General features: G+C 40.7%; 1 protein-coding gene across 1 annotated transcript in view; it reads right to left on the bottom strand.

Moving 5' to 3' along the window:
• The window catches only part of cacna1bb (calcium channel, voltage-dependent, N type, alpha 1B subunit, b), a gene marked incomplete at both ends in the record, with an annotated part of 140,576 nt that overhangs the window by 92,144 nt on the left and 22,166 nt on the right, over positions 1 to 26,266 (bottom strand). Inside the window, 2 exons of the mRNA XM_079235043.1 lie at positions 858 to 1,010; positions 1,592 to 1,683. Coding sequence (XP_079091169.1) covers positions 858 to 1,010; positions 1,592 to 1,683 — 245 coding nt within the window. The remainder of the gene's footprint in view (positions 1 to 857; positions 1,011 to 1,591; positions 1,684 to 26,266) is intronic.

Below are 26,266 nucleotides of genomic sequence, written 5' to 3'. Positions count from 1 at the left end.
CAGCATTAACCTTTACTTTAACGTGTTTTAGGTTTCTGTGTAGTTGCAAATTACAGACAACAATGCAATTCAGCAAATATGGAGAATAAAGTTTTCCAAATTGAAAGGTTTTGTCGATTTTTTTAAATTTGGATCTCAGAGTTATTTCTTTGAAAGACTTGCTGAAACTGGAGGGAAAAAAGGACACAGATCTATTCAAACCAATGGAAATACTGATCTATTATCTGGAAACCGTATTCTCCTTTTTCAAATAAACCTGCAAAACTGAAATATAAAGTCAACATGGTTCACATTTAAGGAGCTAAAATCTATAACACACTGTTGTTGAGACGCTGTGCCACTCCCACTCACACAGCAAGGAATGCCGTTAGGTGTTACTGCTGCTCACTCTAATGTAGCACTTCTAATGTAGCGGAGAGAACGAGTGAATTGTAACCTCATTAACTCAGAGGTAGAATTCGATCAGGAGGCCCAGTACATAAGCATCCCTATTGAGATACAGCAGAGGCCGTATCAATCAAGTTCTGAAGACTGTGAAAATACCATTCATCAAAATCAAGAAGTGAGAAATGGCTGTCAGAAATTCTGCTGTGCACTTGTTTCTTACGTTGACATAGGCACTCTGCCTGCCAGCGCTGTGGATCTGCGGCCGCGCCTAAGCCACATACATATACACGAAACGTATGAATCATTTATGTACGCCTGCATAAATGCGCAATGTAATGTAATGTCCTCCCGCGTGACGAATGTTGGGAACACAGCTGAAAGGAGGGAAAGTTTTTTTTTCTGGCGTCAGCTCGGCCGATAATCAGTGTTGTCGTACAAACAACGCGCCGCAGCCAAGCTGTTGCTCTCACCAGTCTCTATCTTGAAGCAGGTGGTGTGGAATTTGCCCATGTAGAACTCCACCCCGATGATGGCAAACATGACAATGGCGAAGAAAAGGAGCAGGCCGATCTGGAGCAGGGGAACCATGGCTTTCATTATGGACTTCAATACCACCTGGAGACCTGCGGGACAGGAGAAGATGGGGAGTGTCAGAAGGGCTCGGTCTCTTTCTGAGGGTAGTTAAGGTTCATCGCACCTCGGGTCTTGTTTTTGTTGTTTTTGCCCATCATCATTTCTATCAGTTATGATGACATTAGACATTAATCAAAAATAACTGCTGAAATCTGGGAACACAACATCACTCCAATCTGATCATCTGGCTTCTTTGTTCGCAACGTTAACGGCTCCCAGGCCTCAGCAATTATAGTTGTGAGTACAATGTTATTAATACCAAACAATGATGGTCCAAACAACACAAGTTGTAATAAGCAGGAATTGTCATTTAATGTTAGGGTTGGAAATCTTCTTCAAAAACATTTTTTTTTATATTTGTGGGGGGGGAAAAAAAGAACGCATTGTGATAACTGTGACAGCCACATCAAATATTTTTCTGGCCCGAAATAAATGTTTGCTTGTTGTTTACAATCATAATTATAGTTTTGGAGGGAGGCCTGAAGGGAATCTTTCCTGGAGTTTGTACAAGCCACTTTGTCCATAGTACAATTTTTGACATTATAATATCTTCAAATGTTGAGGTACTTACTGGGGATTCCTGACACAAGTTTCAGGGGTCTCAGCACTCTCACTGCTCGCAGTGTTCGCAGGTCAAAGTCCGAACCCACCGTGGCCAGGATTCTGAACACACACACACACACACACACACACACACACACACACACACACACACACACACACACACACACACACACACACACACACACACACACACACACAAAGAGGAACATGCAGTAAGCACAGTTAAAACTCCTGCAATATTTCACTGTCGCATTGATACACACAATACTGCAGAAGGTAGTACGTAACAGTTATTTTTATGTATAATCTGCTGTTTTCTTTTTTGTATTATCTTTTCTTTCAAACGTCAATGAAAAAACGACAGTTACAGTCTCATCTTCAAACTGTTTGTTGTGTTCTTTACAAATATACAAAACAGAGAAAAGCATTTCAACTTGAATATAAATCATCTTTCTGCCTCCACCCACACACAAACACAACACATTATAAACACATAGAGCCTATAGGTTGATCACATCACATCTGCTTTTACCTACAAGTGGAGGAGCAACATAGTGTGGTGTGTGTGTGTGTGTGTGTGTGTGTGTGTGTGTGTGTGTGTGTGTGTGTGTGTGTGTGTGTGTGTGTGTGTGTGTGTGTGTGTGTGTGTGTGTGTGTGTGTGTGTGTGTGTGCGCACTAGCCACTAAGACACAGCTGGCAGTCCTCATTACAGGCTGTACACAGAGGGGGAGACTTAAGTGCTCCACTGAAACACACAGAAAAAAAACACATGCTCTAGGCAAAGGAGAAAGGGAGAGAGTGTGGGGGGGTTAACAAGAAAGAGAGGGGGGATGACTGTACTCCTGCAGCCAGGATTATTTATGTGATCCTGATTCCAAGAGGGAGACATTCCTACATGTTCCCTACTTTACCAGCTTTCAAGGAAGCTAAAATATTCAAATTCCTGACTTGTAAACACATAGCTGAAATGGATTTTCATTTTTCTGTTTAGCTTTCTCACTGTCAAATGACCAACAATGGTGGAGACAAAATGATGGATTGAGAGAAGTTTGGAAATGACAGATAACTGGCCCGATCATCAGACTGAATACCCACTTAGTTCCCCCTTTGCTGGAAAACCCTGAGATGATTCATGATTCATGATGCATTTGAGTATAAGTCATATTGTATGTCCTTAAACCTCTCAGTGAAGTACATTCGGGAGCCCAAATCCTCAGGAGTAGGATAGCTTTTATATATAAGTATAGCGGGTAGCAAACACTCACGACTGCCTGAAAGAAATGTAGTATACACACACACACACACACACACACACACACACACACACACACACACACACACACACACACAGAGAGAAAGAAAAAGTAGAAAACAAGAAAGGTCGCTTATTGCTCCCTGGGCACCAGTTGGCATGGTAACCCATAACGCACAGATGTGCTTTATGGGTGAAATTAGTCTGCTGGGATGAAAGTGCCTGCCTTCTACGTAATATAGAATATATTGTTTTCTACATATTTCATGCTCAGGCTTTGCAGTTGATATTGAAATTCTCAGCCCGTGATGGATGCCTAAATGCTGCTTTTCATAATTGTCTCATTAGAATACCTTTCCCACATGCAAATTGGGATTTTAGTTTATTGTACGACTTTACAATGTACGGCTCCATGTAGAGAACCTCAATTTAGAATTGAGCAGTCAGAGGAGGAAACCGAATAAAAGAGAGAGATCAGAGCTGAGGGATGACATAAAGATGAAATATCGATGAGGACTGCAAAACAGAAAAACATGAAAATATGCATTAAAGAAACTGTACTGGAAAAACCTAAATGAACATCCAAAGCCTCTCTTTGTCTCTTTTCATGGTGCTGAACATGTAAACCCACTCTACTGTATGTCTTTCTACATTGTACTAAAACCATAACACATAGCAGCTTCCCTGAGGTCAATACTTAGACCACGTTGTAGTCGCAATAGATCCATAAGCCGTTTCCAAATCAAAACACAACTAAACATTTTAAAGCTCAGTTTGTTTTGTATCAAGTTCTGGTTGAAGTTTGGGCTTCACAGAAAAAATGAGGAATAGACTCAATGAGGAATAGACTCTGAGGAAGTTTCATGGTAAAAAAAAAGAAGAAGCTTCCAGACGTCACCTGTAGTAGTTCTGCACCGTCCAACACTTCACAACAGAAGTACCCTCCTGTCAGAACTAATACGACCCTGCGTCTTAACCAAGAAATAAAGACCATATAATTGAGGTAAAGAAACAACATAAAAACATTTTACAGCACTTGGTGACATTTATAACAGCGGATACCGAGTCAATATTCACAATTAAACCAATTCAGGTACACGTCTACAATTGTAAGTTCCCTAATATTTAACATCTTTGTTGCTGTCCCTCTCCATGGTGCTGAAACGTTCCCATTTAGTCTCTCTCTTTGTCTTTCTACAAATATTGCATTTCAATATTTCTCCCAACTGGCTTCTTTAACTACTAATATAGCTACTACTTCTACTTCTACTACTACTACTACTACTACTACGACTACTACTACTTGCATCGTAAGTGAAGTGTGACTAATTCAAACACACATCATCCTGGCAACCCCGCGGTACTCACTCATAAACACCTTGAATCAGCGTGGAAAGCAGCCCGTACACCGGGGATACTCCACCTGCTTCACCTTGGGGCCAGATGACAGGAGGCCAGGGGCCAGTTCATGAACAAACTAATGATATGTTGCAGTTTTCACCAACCCCACACAGGTCAGATGTACCAACACATACTCACTTAGCTTCCATAGCTGCTTTGTACTATCTACATCTTTCCGAAGTACTACTGGATACTATGTTCTGATTGGGAATCAGTCTTTGTTCAGATGCCTTTAATTAAAATACATTAAAAGACAATCTCAATGTGTGTTGTACTTATTCAGTTGACATGGTTGTATTTCAAATCATTCATCTTGTCCTATAACATTTGGAATTTGAGTCATTGAACAGAGGACATACGAACATGAATCATCCCTTTTTTTCTTTTTTTTTTACATCCTCTACCATCAATAACTCACTTAGTTCTGCTGAGTGCGCACATGTATGTGCGTGTGTGTGTGTGTGTGTGTGTGTGTGTGTGTGTGTATTTGCCTGTAAAGGGATGATTTGATGACTATGTAGACAGACAGTCGGGCAGGGAGCAGGCTGTGCAAGAAGCCATGAGTTTTAATATCCCTTTATCATCACCACAATATATCCATGTGGGCGCCAGACACCGGCACAGGAAATATGGAGGGTGATGCTATCGTCTGTCACTCGCGCTCACACACACACACACACACACACACACACACACACACACACACACACACACACACACACATACAGAGCCACAGGGTACTCTCCTCCGTATCGTCACACAAAGGTACAAAGTGTATCTGAGCGCAGGTAGCTTTCTGCTCATCCTCCGGCTCGGTCTCCAAAACAAGAAAAAAAAGAAAATGAAATTCACAGACACATTCATACACACAGATGAGTTCCCCATTAGTGTACAAATTGACACATACACGAAAAAGTACCCATTTCCTGTACGGTTCATCAAGTATATATCCAGATCCTGTGATTCAGCCTTTTCCCGCTGGAGTAAGAATAGAACTTGAACTAACTCAACCTTGAAGAAACAATAGCAGAATGAGACGGAGATAACTTTGATTCATGCTGCCCATAAAAACATATGTAGGAAAGAATATACACTTCACTCCATTTAGCTGCCTATTAATTTTCATCGTGCAAAAAAATGTGACACTTTCTTCCTCCCGGTTTCGATGGATGACTGAACACAATGGTTGGCATGCTCACCAGGAGACAATATTCTCACACAAGCACTATTCGTCAAACGCAAGGCTTTTAGAATGCTGACGTGGCCACGGGGTGTGAAATTGGGCAACTGTCTGCCAACAAATTAGTTGCAACGAGGTGAAAAAGGGTTTGGCAGCTTAATTTGAAGAGTTTTGGGAAACGCTCTTACTTGCTTTCTTGCCGAGAGATGAAAAGATTGATACCAAGCTACGATAAACGCAAAAATTACAGCCAGCAGCCAGTTAGCTTAGCTAAGCATAAAGACTACAAACTGGGGCTACAACCCGCCTGGCTCTGTCCAAAGGTTAAACAAATAAAAATAAAAGATCTGCCAGCACCTCTGAAGCTCACTAATCAACACGTTATATCTAGTTTGTTTAATCTGGACCAAAACTGAAGAGTAAAAACATGTCGCGGATTTGTGGAGTTGCTGGTAGGTAAAACATTTTAACTTGAGAGAGAGCCAAAGTCATGGGCTCTCTCAAAGTCAGTTGAGTGATGTAGTTTAATTACTGCAACCCTGCCCAGCTGGGGGCCGGGGCTGTGATTGAGTTCCTCACACTTCGCGGGAACAGGAGACGGAGGTTCCCACAGGACAGACAAAGAGAACACGGAGCTGGAAAAAAGAACCCGCTGTCTGTCTGTCCGTCCGTCTGTCTGAACATTACCAGCTGGTCACAGGCTGTATGACTATATTAATTCAATACCTGCTCGTCTAGCTGGTGCTGTTGCATAACACATGTCTACCTGCCTGTCCGTCATTCCAGCTCAGGGGGAGAACCTGTACTGGTAAAACACAGTGGGAGGGAAAGCCAGTTGGATTTTTAACTAAGGAAAAAAAACAGACAACCGTCTGGGCAGTGAGATATACAGTAAACACCACATTAGGGAAATCACTTTGAATGGCACTGTTTGCGTCCTGCTGTTCTGGCAACTAAATCCGGGCAAGACAAAAATATCTGTCTCCCCGGTGACTTGTCAAACTGCATTTTTTTTTGCTTGTCTGTCTTCCTTTTTGTCGGTAAAAATATCCGTCTCTTGTCTCTTCGATTACCATCACTGTGAGGTCGAACGTTATTGATTTGCTCAAAACCCAAAGGATGATGGTTGATTTTTGTTTTTTTTCAACAGTAAGGCACAAGGTCAGCTGTTGGTTGGCTGGTCCAACTGTTCTTCATAGCTACTGACCAGATTGGCATGAATTTTGGCGCAGACATCTAAGTTCCCCGGCAAAAGGATTCCCACAGATTTTGATAAAACTCTGTCCACATTGTCAAGTACCACAACCGTGCCAACAACTTTACCAATTAGGTCCACGGCATGACATTTAGAAAGACAACGAGGAAGAGTTCAACGGCATTTGCTGTGGATGGATTAGAGCCGGGTGATCTGGCAATAGATATCATGAGATGATTTAGCTACACAATACATACCATGGCATCTCTCCATGTATTAGCTCTGCTTGTTTTAGGCAAAGCTGGGAGAAAAATAAGTGAGCGGGGCCACTTTATCGCAATATTACAAACACTTCATTTTTACCTGATTTTGCAGATATTGAATTACCTAGAGCTATATAGCTATATGCATTCACATCTGGTTATAACTGTGTCTCACATTCATTTCCAGATAATGTACTTCATATCCATATGGACATGGCGATATAAAAGTAAAGAGACAAGATAGATGGTTGAATCTGCATTGCCCAAATCTAGAATCTCGTCTGAGCCAGCTACCTGTCTGGTTTTTGTTTTTATTCTCAGTTTTAGCCTCAGAACGCTAAAATTGCAAAGTCAAAACATATGTCTGGAAATGTCCATTTTGTTTAGAGTGCATGGATGTGCAAGCAGACACACACATACCACACACAAGGTAGGAAACAGACCCCATCATTAGACACAGACCATTTCTTGCCAATTAGACCTAATTTCTACCATCTCATTTAATAGGAAATGAGGAAAGCAAACACGAGCCGGGCGTCACTATGTCACATCCTGTTTGTGAGCAAAAGTGGAGTATGCACGTGTGCATGTGTGTGTGCGCATGTGGTGGGCCATGACGTTATATGATGTGAGTGGACAGCTGTGACAGAGTCAGGAGAGCAAGCATTTCCCACAATGCACACGAGGACAGAAGGGGGTACTCATGAACTCATCGTGGCTGCCAGAGCCACTCGCTGTCAAACATGGCTGCTGTTGTCGTGCCGTGGTTCCAACTTAACACTGCATGCACGATTTTACGTACACACACACATACACACACGTACACACATGCTGGCTTCCTCCTTATTAAACTCATAAACAAGGCAAAGGCAGGGGATTGAAGAAAAAAACAAGCAAGCTCACATCCTCAGGCTGGGATTTAACATAGCTCTGATTTCATGAATCAAGTTCAATCAGCTGAGGCCTGACAGCCTCCTATTTTCTTCACGTCCAGTATAATACTTTTTTTTTTTTAAAGCTATTGCTTCAGTAAATTGCATCTGATCTATGAGAAGCTTTCAAAAGGTGCAAAGTTTGACTCCACCTTTAAAACAAAAACAAACTAGGGCCGGACAATAATGAGTATATTGTATTGTATATTGTCTTTCAATGGAATTGTATGGTGCTTAAATAATTTATCAAGATATCCTCAAACACAATTGCGTCATCTAAATTGATGGTAACAAGCACATACTTTCTCAGAAAATCTGATCAACTATTGACCTCATCTGATTACAAACAGTTAATCATAGTCAGCTTGAATATTGAATGTTTTTTCGCTCCAGAATTTCACTTGAAACTGTTATGTTCATTTTGCACTGAAGTTCTTAATAACATTATAAAATGCTTTTGTATTATTTATAATTTTTTTACACAAAAATAGGCTTAACCTTATCGTTATTTCATATTTCCTGAACTAACAGAAAACATAATGTGAAATATATCTTTATATGGCCCATGAAATGACCTATATCGTGATAGAAGACTTAGTCCATATGGCGCAGCCCTAGTTCAGACTACAGCACAAATGGTGGGATATTGCTGAATAACATGACAATACTAATTATTCAACAGGAGCAGCCACTAGTGGCCTACCTCAAATACCCCCTAGGGAAATAAAGCCATTTGACATGAAATAAACAACTGAATGCAAAATGTGCCACCTTCCGTGTGGATTCAGTGATGAGGGGGAATGCAGTCGATTGAAGCAACACATTCCTCAATGCATGCTGTACTGACAGAGAGAGCTGAGTTTGAAGCTGACGAGTTGGAGGTGGGGAAGAACTAGCTGCTGTTTCAGCTTGGATTCCTAGTCTGTGCCTCCGGGTAGGCAGGAGGCGCCGTGCTCTAGACGCAGCTCAGAAAAACAGAACGTCCATGTATTGCTCACTGTCTATGTTTCCAACCGAGAAGATGGCTTCCCAAAATGGATGCAGAGGATGTTATGGTGCGAGGTAACGCTTTACAGTGATTTATTCGAGCCAGAGTAAACGACTGAAGAAATGCAGCGGAGGTTAGGCCGAGAATGTGGCTGCATGAGCCGTCCAAGAGGATGAGGCCGACGTGGACCCTCCTGGTGTCAGAAGCCCAATGCATCCTGGCACTGCTCCACAAGCGAGAGAACTAAGCTTGCTCGGTCAATATAGAACGCACTGAGGAATAAATTGCTTCAATAGACTACAATAACCATCAACACGGATTGAACCGCCACATAAATCGTGATCAATTGCCCCTTTAACATTGCTCCATGATTTGATTTAATGAATGTTTAAGTATTATTAGGTTTTTGTTTCTCATCATCCATCTTTGCACCTTCTTTTCTAGCAGTGATGGATCTATATTTGCTTGCTTTTTTTACCTTTAAGACGAACTGGAACGTTGACTCAGGTTTCATTGTCTCGGTCGATATAAGCATGGACTTAAGCACAGTATACATATGAATACTAATGTCAGATGAGATCACAGCACAATTATTATAATTTCAAGAATAAATAGTTATGTAAATTGCTCGCATTCTGTGTGTTATTATTGATGTTATAAGTACATCTCTGGACGAGTGCCAAACAACACATTACAGGGGATTTTTCAAACCGAGCAAATAAGACTTAAAAGATACAAAAGAGGGCTGCATCACAGACTCTGCAAGTGTATTGATTTTAGAATCAGACCGGTTTGTGCACTGCTCGGGTGGAGGTCTGAGATGTGTAGTTGAGCCAAAGCTCGAGCTCAGTACACATACACAACACAGGAAAGGAGGCCTCCTCCCTCTCTCCATCCTCTCCTTCTGTCCCCTCCTTCTCCTCCTACATTTGACTGTTAATTAACCCAGGAATGAATCCTAAGTTTCTCAAAACATAAAACACAGGTTGCTCCTCAGTGCCACAGCCAGATTAATTACCCGTGGTCGACCACAGAAAACACATTTGTAAAGCTTCCTTCTACAACCTCAACAATATTTCCTGCACGCTGTCTCGCACAAAGCAGACAATGTGTCCAATGGCCCTCATTGCTCAGACCACGCCCATCTTGAACTCCGCCTTTGTTTTGATCTCAAACTACACACCTGTGAAGTTCGGTGACTGCCTCTTGCACTGCACCGCTGTGACAAAATCTGTCCACAGACATATAAACATCTGGCAGCTCACACACAGACTCACAGGGTGAAACCAATACCGGCGTCGCTGCCGCGCCTGTTAATAAACCCGAGGGTGATTGGTCCCGATCCTAAAAGTAGGGGAGCCAAATAGACCCAGATAGAGAAGGTGCATCAACATCAGCAGCAGCATGAGGCTCCACCAATTATCGAGCATCTCTGAGCAGCAACATTTTTCATTTCTCCTTGTCTCAAAGAGAATCTTCCTCTCCTATTATGATGGACTGAATGATTTGAAGCCGACTCGACTTCGGTTACTCACTGAGTGGAGCCACGAAGACCTCATTTAGAGGCTCTGTGATAGTGAGAGCTCTCACTATAATTGGTATGGTTTGGAAGGTTTCCTAAAATCATCAATTTTTTAAAGGACTAACCAGAATGTTTCACTGCAGAGCGTATCCAAAAAAGCCCTGTGCCAATGTTGGAATGAAAGTGTTTCAGATGTTTTCCGATGCTGGGGCACAGATATCTTTGCTCTGTCAATGAGGTCAGTGTTGTTCATACTAATAATAGGAAGGACTTTAATATGTAGTGTGTATAAAAATAGCAATACCCCTGCGGAGGTGGTTGACCACTAGCAGCACTGTGAAGCAATGCGTTCATGTCTGGGTCTTCTTTGCGTTGCACATTCTTCCCAAAGGTTACAGGCTATCCTAATTGACAGGTGGTGAAAAGCAGCAATACGCCAGCAGAAGTAGAAACATTTCATACTTTTACAAATGTTCTATGGAGAGAGAAATGCATTCAATTTTTTTCTTCTTCTTTTTTTAGAACTCAAGGATACACACAATCTATTTTGGTGAGCAACTGGCTGCAGACAAAAACTGTAATCTTTGTTGACAAGAAAAGCCCTCAGGGTACCTTTAAACCTGGAATAAGAGATTTTTATATTCTCTCATCAGAGGTCTTGAACCATTTGTTGTTAGTACAACACTACATAGATTCCTTGCGCACTAACTCCAATAACAGAACACTGTGAACATGTGCATACAGTCCATTCTGCATAGCATTAGTATGGAACTGGGACACAACTTAAGTCCAGGTGTTCTAATAAAAGTATTTGCATCATCTCACATGGATCCAAACAGGAAGCAGATGCTATAGTCTAGTGAGACAATGACAGCGACACAAACAGTAAAGTAGCCACAGGAGTCTAGCCGTCTTTGTTTTGGTGGACACATGTCATTCAAGTCTTGCAGACTAAATAGTAGGCTTCATACTGGCATCAATTGTAGTAGTAGCAATAGTAGCGTAACAGAAGTACCGCATGCACATAGAATACTTTCACTGTATGATGATCAGTATTGTTAGAGGACACTTCCCCCCAAGGAGACATCCTGACAAGATGTGCTGTGATTTATGTGCAGTAATGCAATCAACCCCAGCCTCCACATTGAATACTCTCTGTAAAGCCGCATGGACGTGACATTATGGCACACATCCATTGCCTGGGCGGACTACCGCTGTATAGATCATGAGGAGCGTCACTCATATTACACAATTCTTTCTGTGTGACCCTTTTCTGTCAGTACAGTATATGAGTGAGGTGCATTTCAAGTAAGAAACGCTTTACCAGGGTGCTTATTACAATAAATGGAGAAAAAAAGCTAATAAAGAACAGCAGACACAAACACACATAAACATTAATAAAAAAGTAAGATTAATATAAAGCCAGACAGTAAAGATATTGCCTGAACTATTTGACAGGAAGTGTTTATCTCGGCCGGAGGAAGGCCTGCAACTGATGAAACATAACTTATGTTGTTGTTGTTGTTGAATATGTTGCCATTATGTTCCACCTGCAACTCTAAACATAGACAAAACTAAATTATCTTATTCCACAATGTATGCCAATACCATACCACATATCAGTACACATATCATGTAGCTAGCTGCACCATTCCATCAGACAGGAGTACTATTTAATAGAAGTGTTGTGCATCAACAGAGTTCTGTGGGTTTCACTGGTTTATAATGGCTGACTCGCTGGTGGGTTAGTGGGGATTTAAAGATTATTTAAACCTGGGTCTTCCTCTTGATTTACAGTTATTGAATATACTCCATTCAGTCACTGAGCCTAAGGCATGCGTCACCATGAACATTTCTCCAGACCAAAATAATTCAGATTCACAATACTATCCCAAATAATCATCATACATTCTATTTTCTAATGAAAGGATTACCTAATTGGTTTTGCATGACTTGCTGGCCCCTGTGGTTACAGAGGACCTCTCCACATAAGTTTCATCACAACGGTAATCATCATCCGTCTCAAAATATCACTGACCAAGACATTAGAGCGCCATGCTGCTGAGCCTCCGACTGCAATAAGACTACAGTACAAACGTCCACGTCTCTCATTTCCACAAACCCTCCATCATTCTTATGTCTATTTTCACAGATTTTTGCGGTGAACAGAAACTGCGGGCCTGTCGACGTGCTCGCAGTCAGGCTGTCGCTCGCAGAAGTGCAATCCGTGGGGAGATCTGTCTTTCTCGGAAGGAAGGCTCCCTAGACACTTCTTGGTTAATTTGCATCATTGTCACACTCTGTCAAAAAAAAACAGATGAACGAACTCTGTTTCTTTATACATTTAAAACAAATGACAGCATGTTGACAAGTCAGCACCAGTACTGTTGTTTATTCATGGGGAGAATATGGTTTTAAGGTAACAGGGGTTTAAACCTCATTAAAAAGGCAAACATTGTAATTGTAACTATAGTTGGGGTGATTTAGTCACGCAGCTGGCAAGGTGTGCAACAATTTAGGCACAGGCAAATAAATAGTGGCTGCCACTGAGTGTGACTATATGAATTAAACCAATTAAGGCATCCATTATTAATGTTTTTAGTAGAACAGCTGGGTGCCAACACATTAAAAAACTAATGGCGGATTGCTTTTAATAAAATGGAAGCAAGTATTACGAGCACAATGCCACGAGCCAAAACCGTTAAGTAAGTAAAATGTCAAAAAGCTGAGACGGGAAAGTATTTCATTAAACTTAGTTCTTGCAGCAGTCATTTAAAACAGTGAGATAAAATCTGCTGGTGTGTCAAGTCTTGAGAAAACATGACAAACGAATAACCAAATGGTGAGGTATCTAAACAACTCCAATCCACGGCATACATGCCATACACAGTCTAACTGCTCTTCATTTCAACAATGTATAAAAGAAGAAAAAAAGAAAAGAAGAGAACAGATCTAATAAAAAAGGCAGGAGTTTGAGGAGGAGCCCTGCACTAAAAGAGGAAGCACTCCTCGCATGCTGAGATAATGTACTTTATCTTAACGCGGCTCACAGAGATGTGTACTCTCCTGTGCTGTGCATGTTTGGGTAGTACAGCAGTGATGCGTTTCAAATATTTGACTTCTCTCTGCACATGTGATCATGTTCCTTTTGAGCTGAACTAAGACAAATAAATGCACTGCAGACAAAAAAAAAAGTAATCGCAAACACTTGAGAACGATTGTGAAAATGAATGCAGAAAAGGGAGCGGTAACTTTTTCCTTATAATTTAGGCTGAAATGGATCTCCATTCTTTTTAAATCCTAACTTTTGGGCACATGAGCATCCCTGGTCGGTTTATGCCCCACATCAGTTGACATTTCATTGTTTGACCGTGATTCCAGGCTGCTATATGCTCTCACATATCGAACCTGTCTGTCTGTATCGACAACCGTTCATCCGATGGCCTTGGCGGGTGTTTAGCTGAGCACCAAAGAAAGCCCAGTGTTAAGTGTGACCTCTTGAAAGCTACCGGCACATATTTATTCATAGTTCTTCACCCCTATTGACTAATACACCACCAAACGTCATGCTGAATAAAGCTAGCTCTCCGTCCTTCGCTATGATATTAAGTGTTACACCCAGGCGGCAATATCTTATGCAAAGTAATTTCTGTGCGCCTGAGCAAGCCCCTGCATCACAGAACCTGATGTTTAGGCAACAAAACCACTTTTAGGTTTTGGTTTAGGAAAAGACTTCCTCAACGGCAGCCCTGCACGTCCTGTACACGTGGGCTGTGTACGAATGCCGGTGCTTACCTTTCATAGGCATAAGTAAGAGAAGTGAATAAGTAAGAGAAGTGAATAAGTACGACGTAAACTATCATGTCACGGCTGATGTGTTGCTCAGGAGTGTGAAGTTGTTTAGATGAGCAGCTGCTGCGACGCGGCGATACCGGAGGCCAAGAAATCGGCCAATGCACTCGTTTGGCCGTTGCAAAATAGAGATGAGGTTGTCCGTTTGGGAAGAAACACTTCCCACATGCAGGTCCATGAATATGGAAGGAGTAGAGAAACGATGGATGGGCATGCGAATCAAGAACAGCCCTGTATACTCCTTTTCTAATCGCCTTAATTGCATAAAAGCAGTATTACAGTTCAAATAAATTGACATTTCTTTCAAATATATGAATTTGTTAGTTTGAAGTCATGATGGAACTTTTACATATTAGATATAATTAGCAATCAATTCATTAATGAAGGATGCATTAGACAGGTGTGACCTTATGGATCTAAGGTCAGGAAAGGCCAGTGTACATATGGGACCTCATCGCTGAACATAAACAGCTTGGAGGTTTAGTTACTGATCAGCTTTGTTTACACAGTCACCAGAGGGCCTCCGAAATTCATGTTTCCTGGTAACCAGACGTTGGACGAACTCGGTCTCAATGGGATCTGACTGAGAACAGAGAATTAAGTGGAGCGAAGCTAAATGAAATCTGCTGTGCTGCAGGCGGCCGGGGGTTTTATGGGTGACAGAGGATCTAATCTATGCTAATCAATTTACTCTCTGTTGACAAATTACATTTTTAAGCAAACATAACAATCAGTGCATCACGGCAAAGCAAGGCAGAAATAAAAGTAATAAAATCCGTCCGGAAGTAAAATAATGAATACTTTGCCAAACCATTAAACTGTATATATTACAAAAGAATATTGTGTTACACAATCAAACAATAAGTGCTGTGGAACCTTTGCACAGCAGACATTTTGACTGATCCATTGCAGGAAAAGCACAGGTGATGGTCTCACTCAAAACCGGTTATTCTGGTTGTAGGTTATTACCCAAACATCTTTTCACGTTCCCTAAATTCAAAACGCAGTGTATTAGTATAGCAGCAAACAACTATTACCAATGATAAGATGTCGTGGAGTAATGAGCAGAGAATGAAGTCACTGTACTTCTGAGTGTACGTTGTGTTGCCTCTGAAAATCGTACGCTCGCATGTTGATACTTTTTATGATAAGCTAGAACAATGTGGTGAAGCTTTCACCTCGCCGCCGTTAACTAAATCACACATCTATTCTGTACATCACTCACTCACTCACAGTAACATCACCCAGAACAAAGAGTGAGTCATGTTTTGATGCAAGAAATAAGCAGCACACATAAAGCCAACTAAACACATCATGGTCCTGCTCTATCCGTCTCTAATCACTTTACATGCTTTTGACTGCTGATTTCATGTCCGACCCACCTTCAGGGTGTTAATTCTAACAAACATTGATTGCAAGAAGGTAAATATCACATTTAAAGAGCTGTATTTATTCATTTCTCATGCAGAAAATGTACAGCTAATGCGCCTCGTTAAGTAGTCAGCAAAAGATGAAAAATCTCAACATCAGAACATGCATTTGTCTGTGCTCTGCATACCTAAGCTTTGCAGCACTCAATAACTCTTTATTGCTTGTATTAAACGCCTTCTCCCTAGGCAAAGAGTTATTTGAAATCATTGAATTATTGACTTCATTAAAGGCCAGCTAACTGTTCTGAGTCTGCTGCATATTACCTGTAAAGAATCCCGCCTGGATGGGGTAGATAATTACTTTCTTCGTCAACTGTTGGATGGGAGAGGTGAGAGTAACAATTCTTAAAATCTTATGTCTGTCTTAATGAGAGATTTTCAAAGGGCATGTGCTACTTTAAACCAGGCAGCAAGCTCTGGTCTGAAGAGTGAAGCCAATGTGGCGTGCCTTAAACTTACATTATTTTTAATGGCCAGCAAGGGTCAACTCTTCTGGTTGCAAAAAAAAAAAGTGTGATTCACGAAACTAAATTGTGACATTTTGGTCGCCTAAAAATGTATTATTCAGTTTTCGGTTGTAATTAGCTCCACCCTGTCATGTCACTTCCGATTGCAAAAAAAATGAAAAGATGTCGACGGACAAAATGCCAAACGTGAGGCTTCACACTTAGATTCCACAAACCAATTGGTGATGTCACAGTGACGACATTCACTTCCACTGCTTTAAACAGATAGGCTTAAAGCGTCCCATTATTTATCATGATGATTTTAACCACTGTTATATGCTTGTATGTCTTCCATGAAGCCCTGTAATTCCAGTGAAATGTCAAAAGTCAATCCCAAATGCATCCTTTCACATGTGTCACTTGTGAAAAAAACAATTAGGGCTGAAAAAAATTCTTGAGTAAGATCACTAAAGCTCATTTGCTAAATTCTTTTCATCAAAGCCTCGTTCAAGGACCAGGATTCTTGAATATCAATATTGAATGTGTAATGAACACATCATGACAGTTTGATCAGTTCAAATTATAGTACCTAGTACATAGTATTATAGGAGTAGCTTGTGAGAGTCGTAGCTTTTTTAGTTACATTTATTTCTTTGCGTTTTAGAAAATGGGTCATTTCAAACGCAGAATGTACTATGTCACTTAAATACAGGTTTAGCTTTGACAGATAATGTTATTGTATGCAATTTAAGCAATAGAAACTTTGATTTTTCTAAAAAGAAACCAATCAGTTGTTTATCTTTGTATATTTACTATTGCTCTGTAATATAGAAAACCCAGAACAGGAATATTTAACCACAACTGCAATGTTTCCCTATACCATAACCAAACTGTTTCAGTAGCCTAGACCTAATAACATGTGGGGTGTTTTTGATTAACCAAAATAATGGGTAAATATGTACACCTACACTAGTTTATGATGCTATAGAATTAGACATTAATAGCATGTAATATAATATAATTAACTAGAATATTGCCTTCTGTATACTGCCATGGTTGAGGTAGCTGAATGCTGAACCCTCGACCGCTCTTTACACACACATAAATAAATATATACACACACAGAGAGTGAGTGAGTGAGTGAGTGAGTGAGTGAGTGAGTGAGTGAGTGAGTGAGTGCAAAATAAAGTCATGGATGCAGGCTATAACTAATCAATGTTGAAAATGAACCTGTATGGCCAGTTCTGTTCTAAACGCCATCCCCCATACATCACCTTGTCTATACAAGGCCATTACTGAGAGCTATTAACTACGCTGTAATCAGCCTTCAACTCATTAGCAACAAGAAGATAAATCAACACAGTGGCTGTTGCATAATGAGGCCTTATCGCAGGAACTCCCGTCAGCGACGGGGGAAGTGGAGGGAGACTTAGCAGAGCGAAAAATGACACAAACAATATAGTACCAGAACGACAGTTAGAAAAGTACAGCAAGAATAACAGAAAATACAAAAATAAAGATAAAACAAACCCAAACTAATCATGAATTCCTCTTGTAGTTTTGCACATTTTAATTGGTTACCTCTACTTAGGCTCTAATATCATAACTGAAAACCATCTTTAACATGTGAACTTCAATATACGGTGAACTCACACTATCACACACACTCAAAATAACAAAACACCTGTTGCAGTTCGGAGTCGTGGCTTGGGAGCACAGAGGCCTAAAACGGTAGTTAACACAAGCAATAAACAAAAAGGCACGTGCAAGCTTTATTAGTAGGGGGGGGGGAGAAAAAGGAAAAAGCTGGGTGATGGTCGGCAGGCAGAGGCAGAAGAAATAGCAGCAACAGTCTATTCGACAGCAGCACGCGCACGAGTGGGACACAGTTCTCCATAGTGGTCCAACGGAGCTTTCCAGATCCTCTTACAGTCACAAACGTCTCCTGAATCACATAAAGTAGCTAAGCAACAAGTCCATATGCTAATTCATGGCGCTTTAGCAATAGCTTGTCTTAACAACTGGCTTCACATGCAGAGCTAGCTTAACCGTATAAAAGCAAAATGGACATTATGCTAATGTTATTGTTTTACACTATAACATTTAGTCACAGTATAGAAAACAATAAACAACTTTTATTTACCTCTTGTCGATCACCAGTCCAAACCAAGAATAACTGGTCATAACTAAGTTATGAACATTATTGCTCTCATACAATATTCACTGTTCACTCAATGGTGATAATTAGCTTCTGCGTGCCTCTAAAAACACGATACCTCCTAATACACTTAAGTCCCACCCCTCGACCTGAGACTATGATTGGATTGGCTGTTAGTTTCAGGACAACACAATTAAAACAAAGATTGACATATTACTCTGCTAAACAAGTTAGGCTGTTAGACAGAATGCACATATCAAACAAAATGTGCATGAACTCTAACCTTTGAACTGTAAAGATCAACTCTTATTTCTATACTTATCAACTTTTAACTTAATTTTAGAAAACTATTTACATCCTGATGTCTAGCTAACGTTAAATGATTATAGACAGGGCTAAGAAGTGGACGTTGTCACCGTGACGTCACACGTTGGTTTGTGGATTTTGGCCGTCGCCATCTCGTTTTTTCTTATAACCAGAAGTGACACGAAATGAGTACAACCAAACGCTGAATAAGACATGTTTCGGCAACCAAAATGTTACAATTAACTTTCATGAACTGAAAACAGACTGTGAAAGGGTTAAAGTTGTTAGACGGAAACACAACAACTCCCAGACCGGACAACAAGAGACCTGTCAATCACAAGGTAACTCACCCTGAAACATTCCCTGCTTTATGTTCTATTCTACTCTCAATGGGACCATCATATAATAAATGAACACCATGCTGTATCGAAGAAGACTTTTAACTAGAGATTGAGACCATAAACTCATGTTTACAGTGTTTACTGAGGGAATAAATCAAGAGAGAAGTAGAGTCATTTTCTCATAGACTTCCGATCAGAGGAGTCGCCCCCTGATGGACATTATTAAGAATACATGCTACACTTCTATATTGGCTTCAGGACTGAAGTTTTGTTCATATTGATCTGGACAACAGACGGGAATGCTTCGGTTGGATGAATAAAAGTTGAGTTCACAGAGTTTGCACTCACATCAACATAAAAAATAAAAAAAGGTTGAAATTTGACCAGATTGTTATTTGGAGCGTAAGGTGATGGAAAGAGAGAAGTAGGCCCTGGTGACATCAGGAGGGATTGAGGTTGTGATAAATGAGGTGGAAAATGAGCAGGTTATGTTTGGTAGAGTCCTGGGAAGTTCACACCTGTGCCTCCTCTCCTCATACGTGACACACAGACACCGTCACCAAGCCCGGGGCACGGAGACCAGCCACACACACACACACACACACACTGGCTGCTGCATGTCATCATGTTTTCTGCACATTCTGACTGCGGTTCCTTCATGACTAATTACATTCAATATCTCTCTATTATTTACACACCAGCGGCAGCACCGTAGCAAAACATCAAAACATCATCCATCTACAGATCGCCGTGAGGGCTTTGAGTTGTAAAAACCGTGAGGGACAACAGGACGACATGCACGCATAAAAACATTACCCACACGTGCACAAAAACAACAACTTGTCAGTGACCGCATCTTCTCTCCTTTTTCCAACCCCCATCCCCTTTTTAGACTCTTACACTCTTGATGTCTCACTATTGTGTGGGTGAATTGGAGCTGAAGAGAAAGCGGGAAGCCTTGACACAGAGCTGCAAATGCGGAGCAGCTACACTAACGCGTCGTAGGCGGGGTCGATGGGCACATCTCCAAGACAGAGAGGGATGGACGGCACTGACACCGACACATACTCTAATGCCACCCCAGTGGCCCTACAGACAAACAGACAACAATACAACGCAAACACAAAATGACATTTCTGGAGAATATGTAATGAAAAAAAGGATTTAAGACCATTAGTTACAAATGATGTGGCCTGTGATTATGCTCCGCTCATCAATATGTTTTATATGGTGGAGTCCAAAGCAAAGCTCTGCTTGCTGATACTATACTGTATACAATGGCGGGTGTCATTATCACAGATTTTGGTTCTGATTGGCTGCTAAACTTCAAGACATATCTGATATAAATTCAGGCAGCTTTAACTGTAATATAATTCAAGGAGGTTTCGCTTAATTAAAATGATTACCAAATTATAATTACACCTGAACTACACACTGCTAACCGGAGTCTACTGTAATCAAAGGAAAGGGGGAAATATATACGAGGAGAGACACACGGCAAGAGGTAGACCCGATGAGAAGTGGACAGCCAGAGGTCTGAGACAAAGAATCGACTTGAATCAATCAGCTGGACGTGTTTACCAGCTGGCACTCTGCCTGAGAGCCAATGTGAGTGTTTGTTTCAATCTGTTTGCCAGGCAGGAGTGTCACACCGCTTGAGAACACAATGAAATGTATACAGGAAGACCTTCACTGAGAAGTCATCACTATCCCATACTTTTACAAACCTGATCTTGGTTTCTTTTTTTTTCAACAAGAAATATTGATTGTCAATAATGAACTTCATTTAATTACTCACAATACCTGAAGGGATTTATTGTCAATATATCTGCATTGTTAAAACACATTTTTTACACTTGCCAATATTCTTTTTTTTCTCATTTCCATATGGACATTTCTGCCCGACACCTGATTTCCCCGTGGAGTTGTAAACCAAACAGGAGGCTGTGGTGAGGCCACCGAAAAGTATTTTTTACTTTTTGGGGGGTGATTTACTGCATGCTGCTTTAAATGAGATTAAGTGTCTTTTTTCCCAATGAATCATTTGAGTTACAGGGAGTCAAAGAAAACAAAAAACACCATTCCCCAACAACGGAGATCCTTCACTCATGTATGTGTGTGGTGTTGGGAAGGGCTAAGCTCTAATAATCAGCCGACGAAACAGAGAATGGTAATGGGATTTTATTACCGAACCACACCACACTATAGAATCGGATGGGTTTACATCAAAGCACTGAAATGTGAGCGTTAAGGCCGTAACCAAGGAGTGCGTATGACGTGCTGCAGCTAAAATTGTTCAAAATGGCCGCACTCGAAAGCTGGGTAAAAAAGCCTGTCGTCACAGAGAGCGGTGAGCCGCGATGAATCATACTAATAGGAATAATGGAGCACGCTTTTCCACAGAGGCATTCAGGTGTTGCACTTGGTTGAGTAAAGCAGCCTGGTGGAGTTCAACCACTGACCAAATGTGTCACATTTCAACAAGTAATTTTCACCACTGGAAGAAACAAAATTGGGGGGAAATTGTTTTTCAAGGTGATATATCACCCTGAAGAAGGCTTCATAATACAGTAAACTGAGAAAGGTTCCAGAACGAAATGTATCGCAGTCTTTTATAAGCTTTTACTTTTATTAACGTAACACATTTAAAGGATTGGTGGAGGTATGCGCTCCACCTTGTGTCTTCGCAGACCTCATCTCTTATCATAAGGATCATTCATCTCCTCTCACCTACAAATGCGCCTCTCCTTAAGTAGATAAAGTGGATGATGTGTCCGTGTCCTGTCTGAAGTGTGAATGTGGTAGCATGTGTAATTCATCATGGTGCGTTGCGTCCTCGGGCTTTGTCAGAGGCTTTTAGCGCGTGTGTTTGTACAGTTGCCTGGCGGTATATTAACATGTACGTATGTGCTCGTGCCAATTATGTCCACACGCAGCTGCCTGAGGTCCAGTACCAGCTGGATGAGCGCTAACATGCGCCAAAGGTATGTCACAGCTTCCTGTCTAGGAGGGAGAGCAGGTGTGTGTTCGGCTCATACTTCCAGCTAAGGAGACGCCTGTTTGGACATGACATCCTATATTGCATCTTTATAATGGAGAGAGAGAGAGAGGCAGAAAAAAAATTATATCAAAGAAATGCAATCTGAAACCCTGCAGACTTAAATTTTGTAAGAACATCCAACACACAACCCACATTAGGCCAATGTCAAAATGTTATTTAGGACCAAAAAGAGCAATTGAATTCTATAAAGCTCCTACCATCTCAACTCTGCGTTGAAAACAAGATGGAGAGAACCCTGGTGCAGACTAAACGACTGAAGCAGTTAGCTTCCAAGCGGACTCTGATGTGGTGAGTTTGTGGAGTGAAAGCTGACGGACCAACCACTCCCTTTTTGGGGATGGGAGATATGTGATTCTGGTATGGTGTCATTGTACCATAATTTCGCTCGCCAACATTCGTAATAATTTTATCCAAAAATTAATTATGTAAACCGTATGCCTTGCAGTCCGCAATTTGCCGCAATGCATTTTGCAATGCAGTGAAGTCACGTCTCAATCTAGTAATCTAGCATTTCTCACGTCCACACAATCCACATAGTATGCAGTTGTAAAACACTACATAATGAATATTCCTTCATGTTCACTCGTGTGAATAGTATGTTGGTACTTCTATCTTGAACAGAGCCTGTGTCAGTTCAGCGAATAAGAAGAGAGAGAGCAGCACACCCTGCTACACTGTAACATATCAGAACATGTGAAAGCCTGAAGAAAGACCAGCAGAACACATGGAACTGAGCTCCTTCAAAAAATTTATTTGATTTTTGATGTCTTTTCTTTTATGGTTCTCAACATCACCATTATATGACATTACCAACTTTACTATTGGAAAACAAAGAAAATAAAGACGAGATCTTCCAGACCTCAACTAACTGTTAAGACGTCTGTACTATATATATATATATATATATATATATATATATATATATATATACACACACATGTATAGTGTGTGTGTGTGTGTGTGTGTGTGTGTGTGTGTGAGGGTCAGAGTGAAAGAGCGCATGAGTCTACTGGATCCAACTGTCATTTATGAGAAAGTGGACATGCTTGGAAGTCAGTGGGGCAAGTGAGGAGCGGCGAAGCGAGAGACTCGTTGACGACAGATCGCACCTCGTCACCATAGAAACAGGAAGACGACATGACAATGGCTCCATTGGGCTCACGGAGGATACACAGCGGCAGCGGGGAACGATAAGAGAGTCAGAGTCAGAAAGTGATGTGGGTGGAGGGAGAGAGAGAGAAGAGGCGGGGATTCAGAGGAATGAATCATACATATCTGTTTGTTTTGTTAATTCGACCCTCTGCCGTGGTGTCTGGACATATGGATCCTTTTAATGACTACAATATGACACATGTAAAAATAAATGATACTCCGGGGCGCTGTTTACATTCTGGCAGTCTCTGTCCAGATGCTGATTATGAAATTAGATGGAAGGGAAATATTATTTCTAAGATAGAAACAGGTTCAGTAATGAATTCTTCACGCTGAAAGTAATTACAATTAAACCAGATTTAGGAAACCAAGAAGGCGAGCTCGTTTCATTGGCATCAGCTAATGGGGATCTTTAAAAAAAAAAGATCCTCCAATTCGGCAAGCTGTTGCAAATCAGCTGCTTTAAGTCCAATATTTCTCTCTCATTGTGGTATAACTCAGAAAAACACACATTCTCGCACTTTCATTCCAATCCGAGCATTGAAGCTGCCGTGGTTCCTGGTAACGTGTTGAGTGTTGACAGGGATGGAGCAGAAAAAGATAACATGAAAGGGAGAAAAGACACCAAGGACAGTAGCTGGTGAAAAAATGTCAGGTTTGGATGTGGTAATATTTAATACATATACAGAGATTTATAATTGATCACCTAAAGATTAGACACACAGGAGCGAGCTAGCCTTGCTGTTTAATGTTGAAAAGATCTGCCCACCAACAACAATAAAGAAGCCTGACACAATGTATTTAGTTTATTAAAAGTTCTCCATATGATATAAATATAGTGTAGAAATATCTACCTGGGCAGAGAATGAAGTCACTCTCCATCTGTGTGTGTTGTAATCTTTAAACAGCCACCTTCAAACCCTGGATCACTGTTAGCTCTGTCAGCACTGTCGGTTTGCACCATTGCTGCTTTTGGCGCCGTTAGCTGCGAGCCGCCGGCTTAGCTGTCGCCATGTTAGCCGCGTGGAGGCAACCATAAATATCAAATTTAGCATCTTCAACCCGCACATGAACATAAATGTACAAACCAATATGAAACGTTTCTCTCACCCACTGGCGCAACAGGAGGCCGACACATGTATATATAGACCAATATGTAACACACAGAAACCACAGCATGGGCCACAGAGGACAAGGTGGGAAGTGGCACGCTGCATTGTGGGGGGTTTGGAGACTTCTGAGGCGGCGTTAACATTTAAATGTCATTTGCCGGGACGGGAAGACATGTTGACAGCGCATGACCTCGGGTGGTCGTCAGGAGGGATGGAATGAGAGAGGAACACAAGAAGAGATAAAGAGAGCGACTGAAGGAAAGCACCAGTGATAGAGGAGAATCGCACAGACAAACAACAGAGAGCAACAGTTCAACAAGACGAACAGCCTACAGCCACGTCAGCAGGCTTACTTACTGAGTGACAATGTTAACATGCTGGTGGTCAACAGCTAAGTTAAGCATGCTAACATTGGCGAGGTAACACTCAAGTTTAGCTGAGGCTATTGCTATTTTTGCAGGAAATTAGTTGTAAAGATGAAATATTTCAGTCTGGACAAAAAGGGTGGGCCTACTGACTGACACACTTATCCCCAGAGCTACAGCTTGGTTAAAAAATATCCTCAAAATAAACTCCCCTATTTGTCATTTTATAACACTTAACCTGCCTTATCTCATTCCCAAAGCAACACCACAATCAGGTAAATCGCAGCTTGAAGAATAGGTGTGCCAAAAAATATTAAATTAAGAAATCCAATATGGTATTTCAATGGCCGATAGGAAAGTTAATGACAATTAATATGTGTGAAACCAGAGCAGTAAGTCTCAAACTCATAATGTTTTGTTTTTTTATACCCAAATTAGTTTTAGTCTATCGTATGTAAATGTACACATACTCAGACCATCCCCCTCAGTGTTAGCATCTATATATAATATCAACTTTCTGTGAATCAGTTCCACAGTAAATACTTGATTACATAGACGTTTTAGTGCTCTAGTTTGGGGATTTTCGAGAGAGTTGTTCATGTTTATATTTTCGGAGTATGAAGTATAAGTATGAATTTTGAAAATTGGCGTAGCTCCCTTCTAAGTCTTAATTTCAAAGACAGTTACAGTAAGATGTTTCTTTGACGTTCTTTAATGTATCAGTAAACAACACAAGGTTATGGTTAAGTAAATCCAACAAGATTAGCTGGATCAATGTACAGACATGTCGTAATCCCCTTCTCTTAGCTGCAGGAACAGAGGAGGAAACACAGAAGGCGTTCGTATGTAATCCAGCCGTTGAGTAAAACGGAAGACAATAACTTCAATGCAACAGTGCAATAAGGAAAGATTCCCCACAGGAGCCATTCTGACAACATTGGGCTGTGATTTACGCCCGAGAATGTAATCAAGTTGGGCCTCGGCAGTCGAAAGCAGAAACATTACTGCAAAGCTACATGGACATCACATTTATGTATGATTTATAGACTTATATACTTACTGTAAGGACTACGGCCTGCAAGACCGGAGAATACAGACATCCATATACAAGTTTCTGTTTTTATCAACACATCCAATGGAATTAAAAACAAACTATATATATATATATATATATATATATATATATATATATATATATATATATATATATATATATATATATATATATATATTATTCTTATACAATAATAACCTGCTTTGTTTAGAATAGTTGGAACTCATTGCTATTTAGTAAACATCACAAAATGATCAACCAAAATGGATCTTTGTTTATTTTTTCACAATAGGTTATCAGTTTGCAAGAGTAGACGTCCAGTAGAGCGGAAGTGAAAGCAATGCATATCATTCATCTGCACACGCACACATTGTTGCCATTGCCAGCTGTGAACAGGCAGCGTGTCACACTATCTTGACACAATTTGCAGCATGGTTTCACTACGAACATCAGTTGCATAATTCCGGACTGAGAGGTTCAGTATTCATAGTATATCCACTTCTTTAGCAGGAAAAGCACTCTGATTCATTATGTAAATAAAAGCAGAAACGGTATTATCAGCACAATAAAATTATTCATAACGCCGAATGGACTTTTTTAGTGTCTATTATCTTTTTTATTATTGTACATTATGTATCGGACTTATGATTGCAGATGCATCAATGTGTAAG

The sequence above is a fragment of the Taurulus bubalis genome (genome assembly GCF_910589615.1).
Source record: "Taurulus bubalis genome assembly, chromosome: 19".
NCBI lineage: Eukaryota > Metazoa > Chordata > Actinopteri > Perciformes > Cottidae > Taurulus > Taurulus bubalis.
Note: the sequence above shows the minus strand (reverse complement) of the source record. Positions and strands in the feature narration are given on the sequence as shown.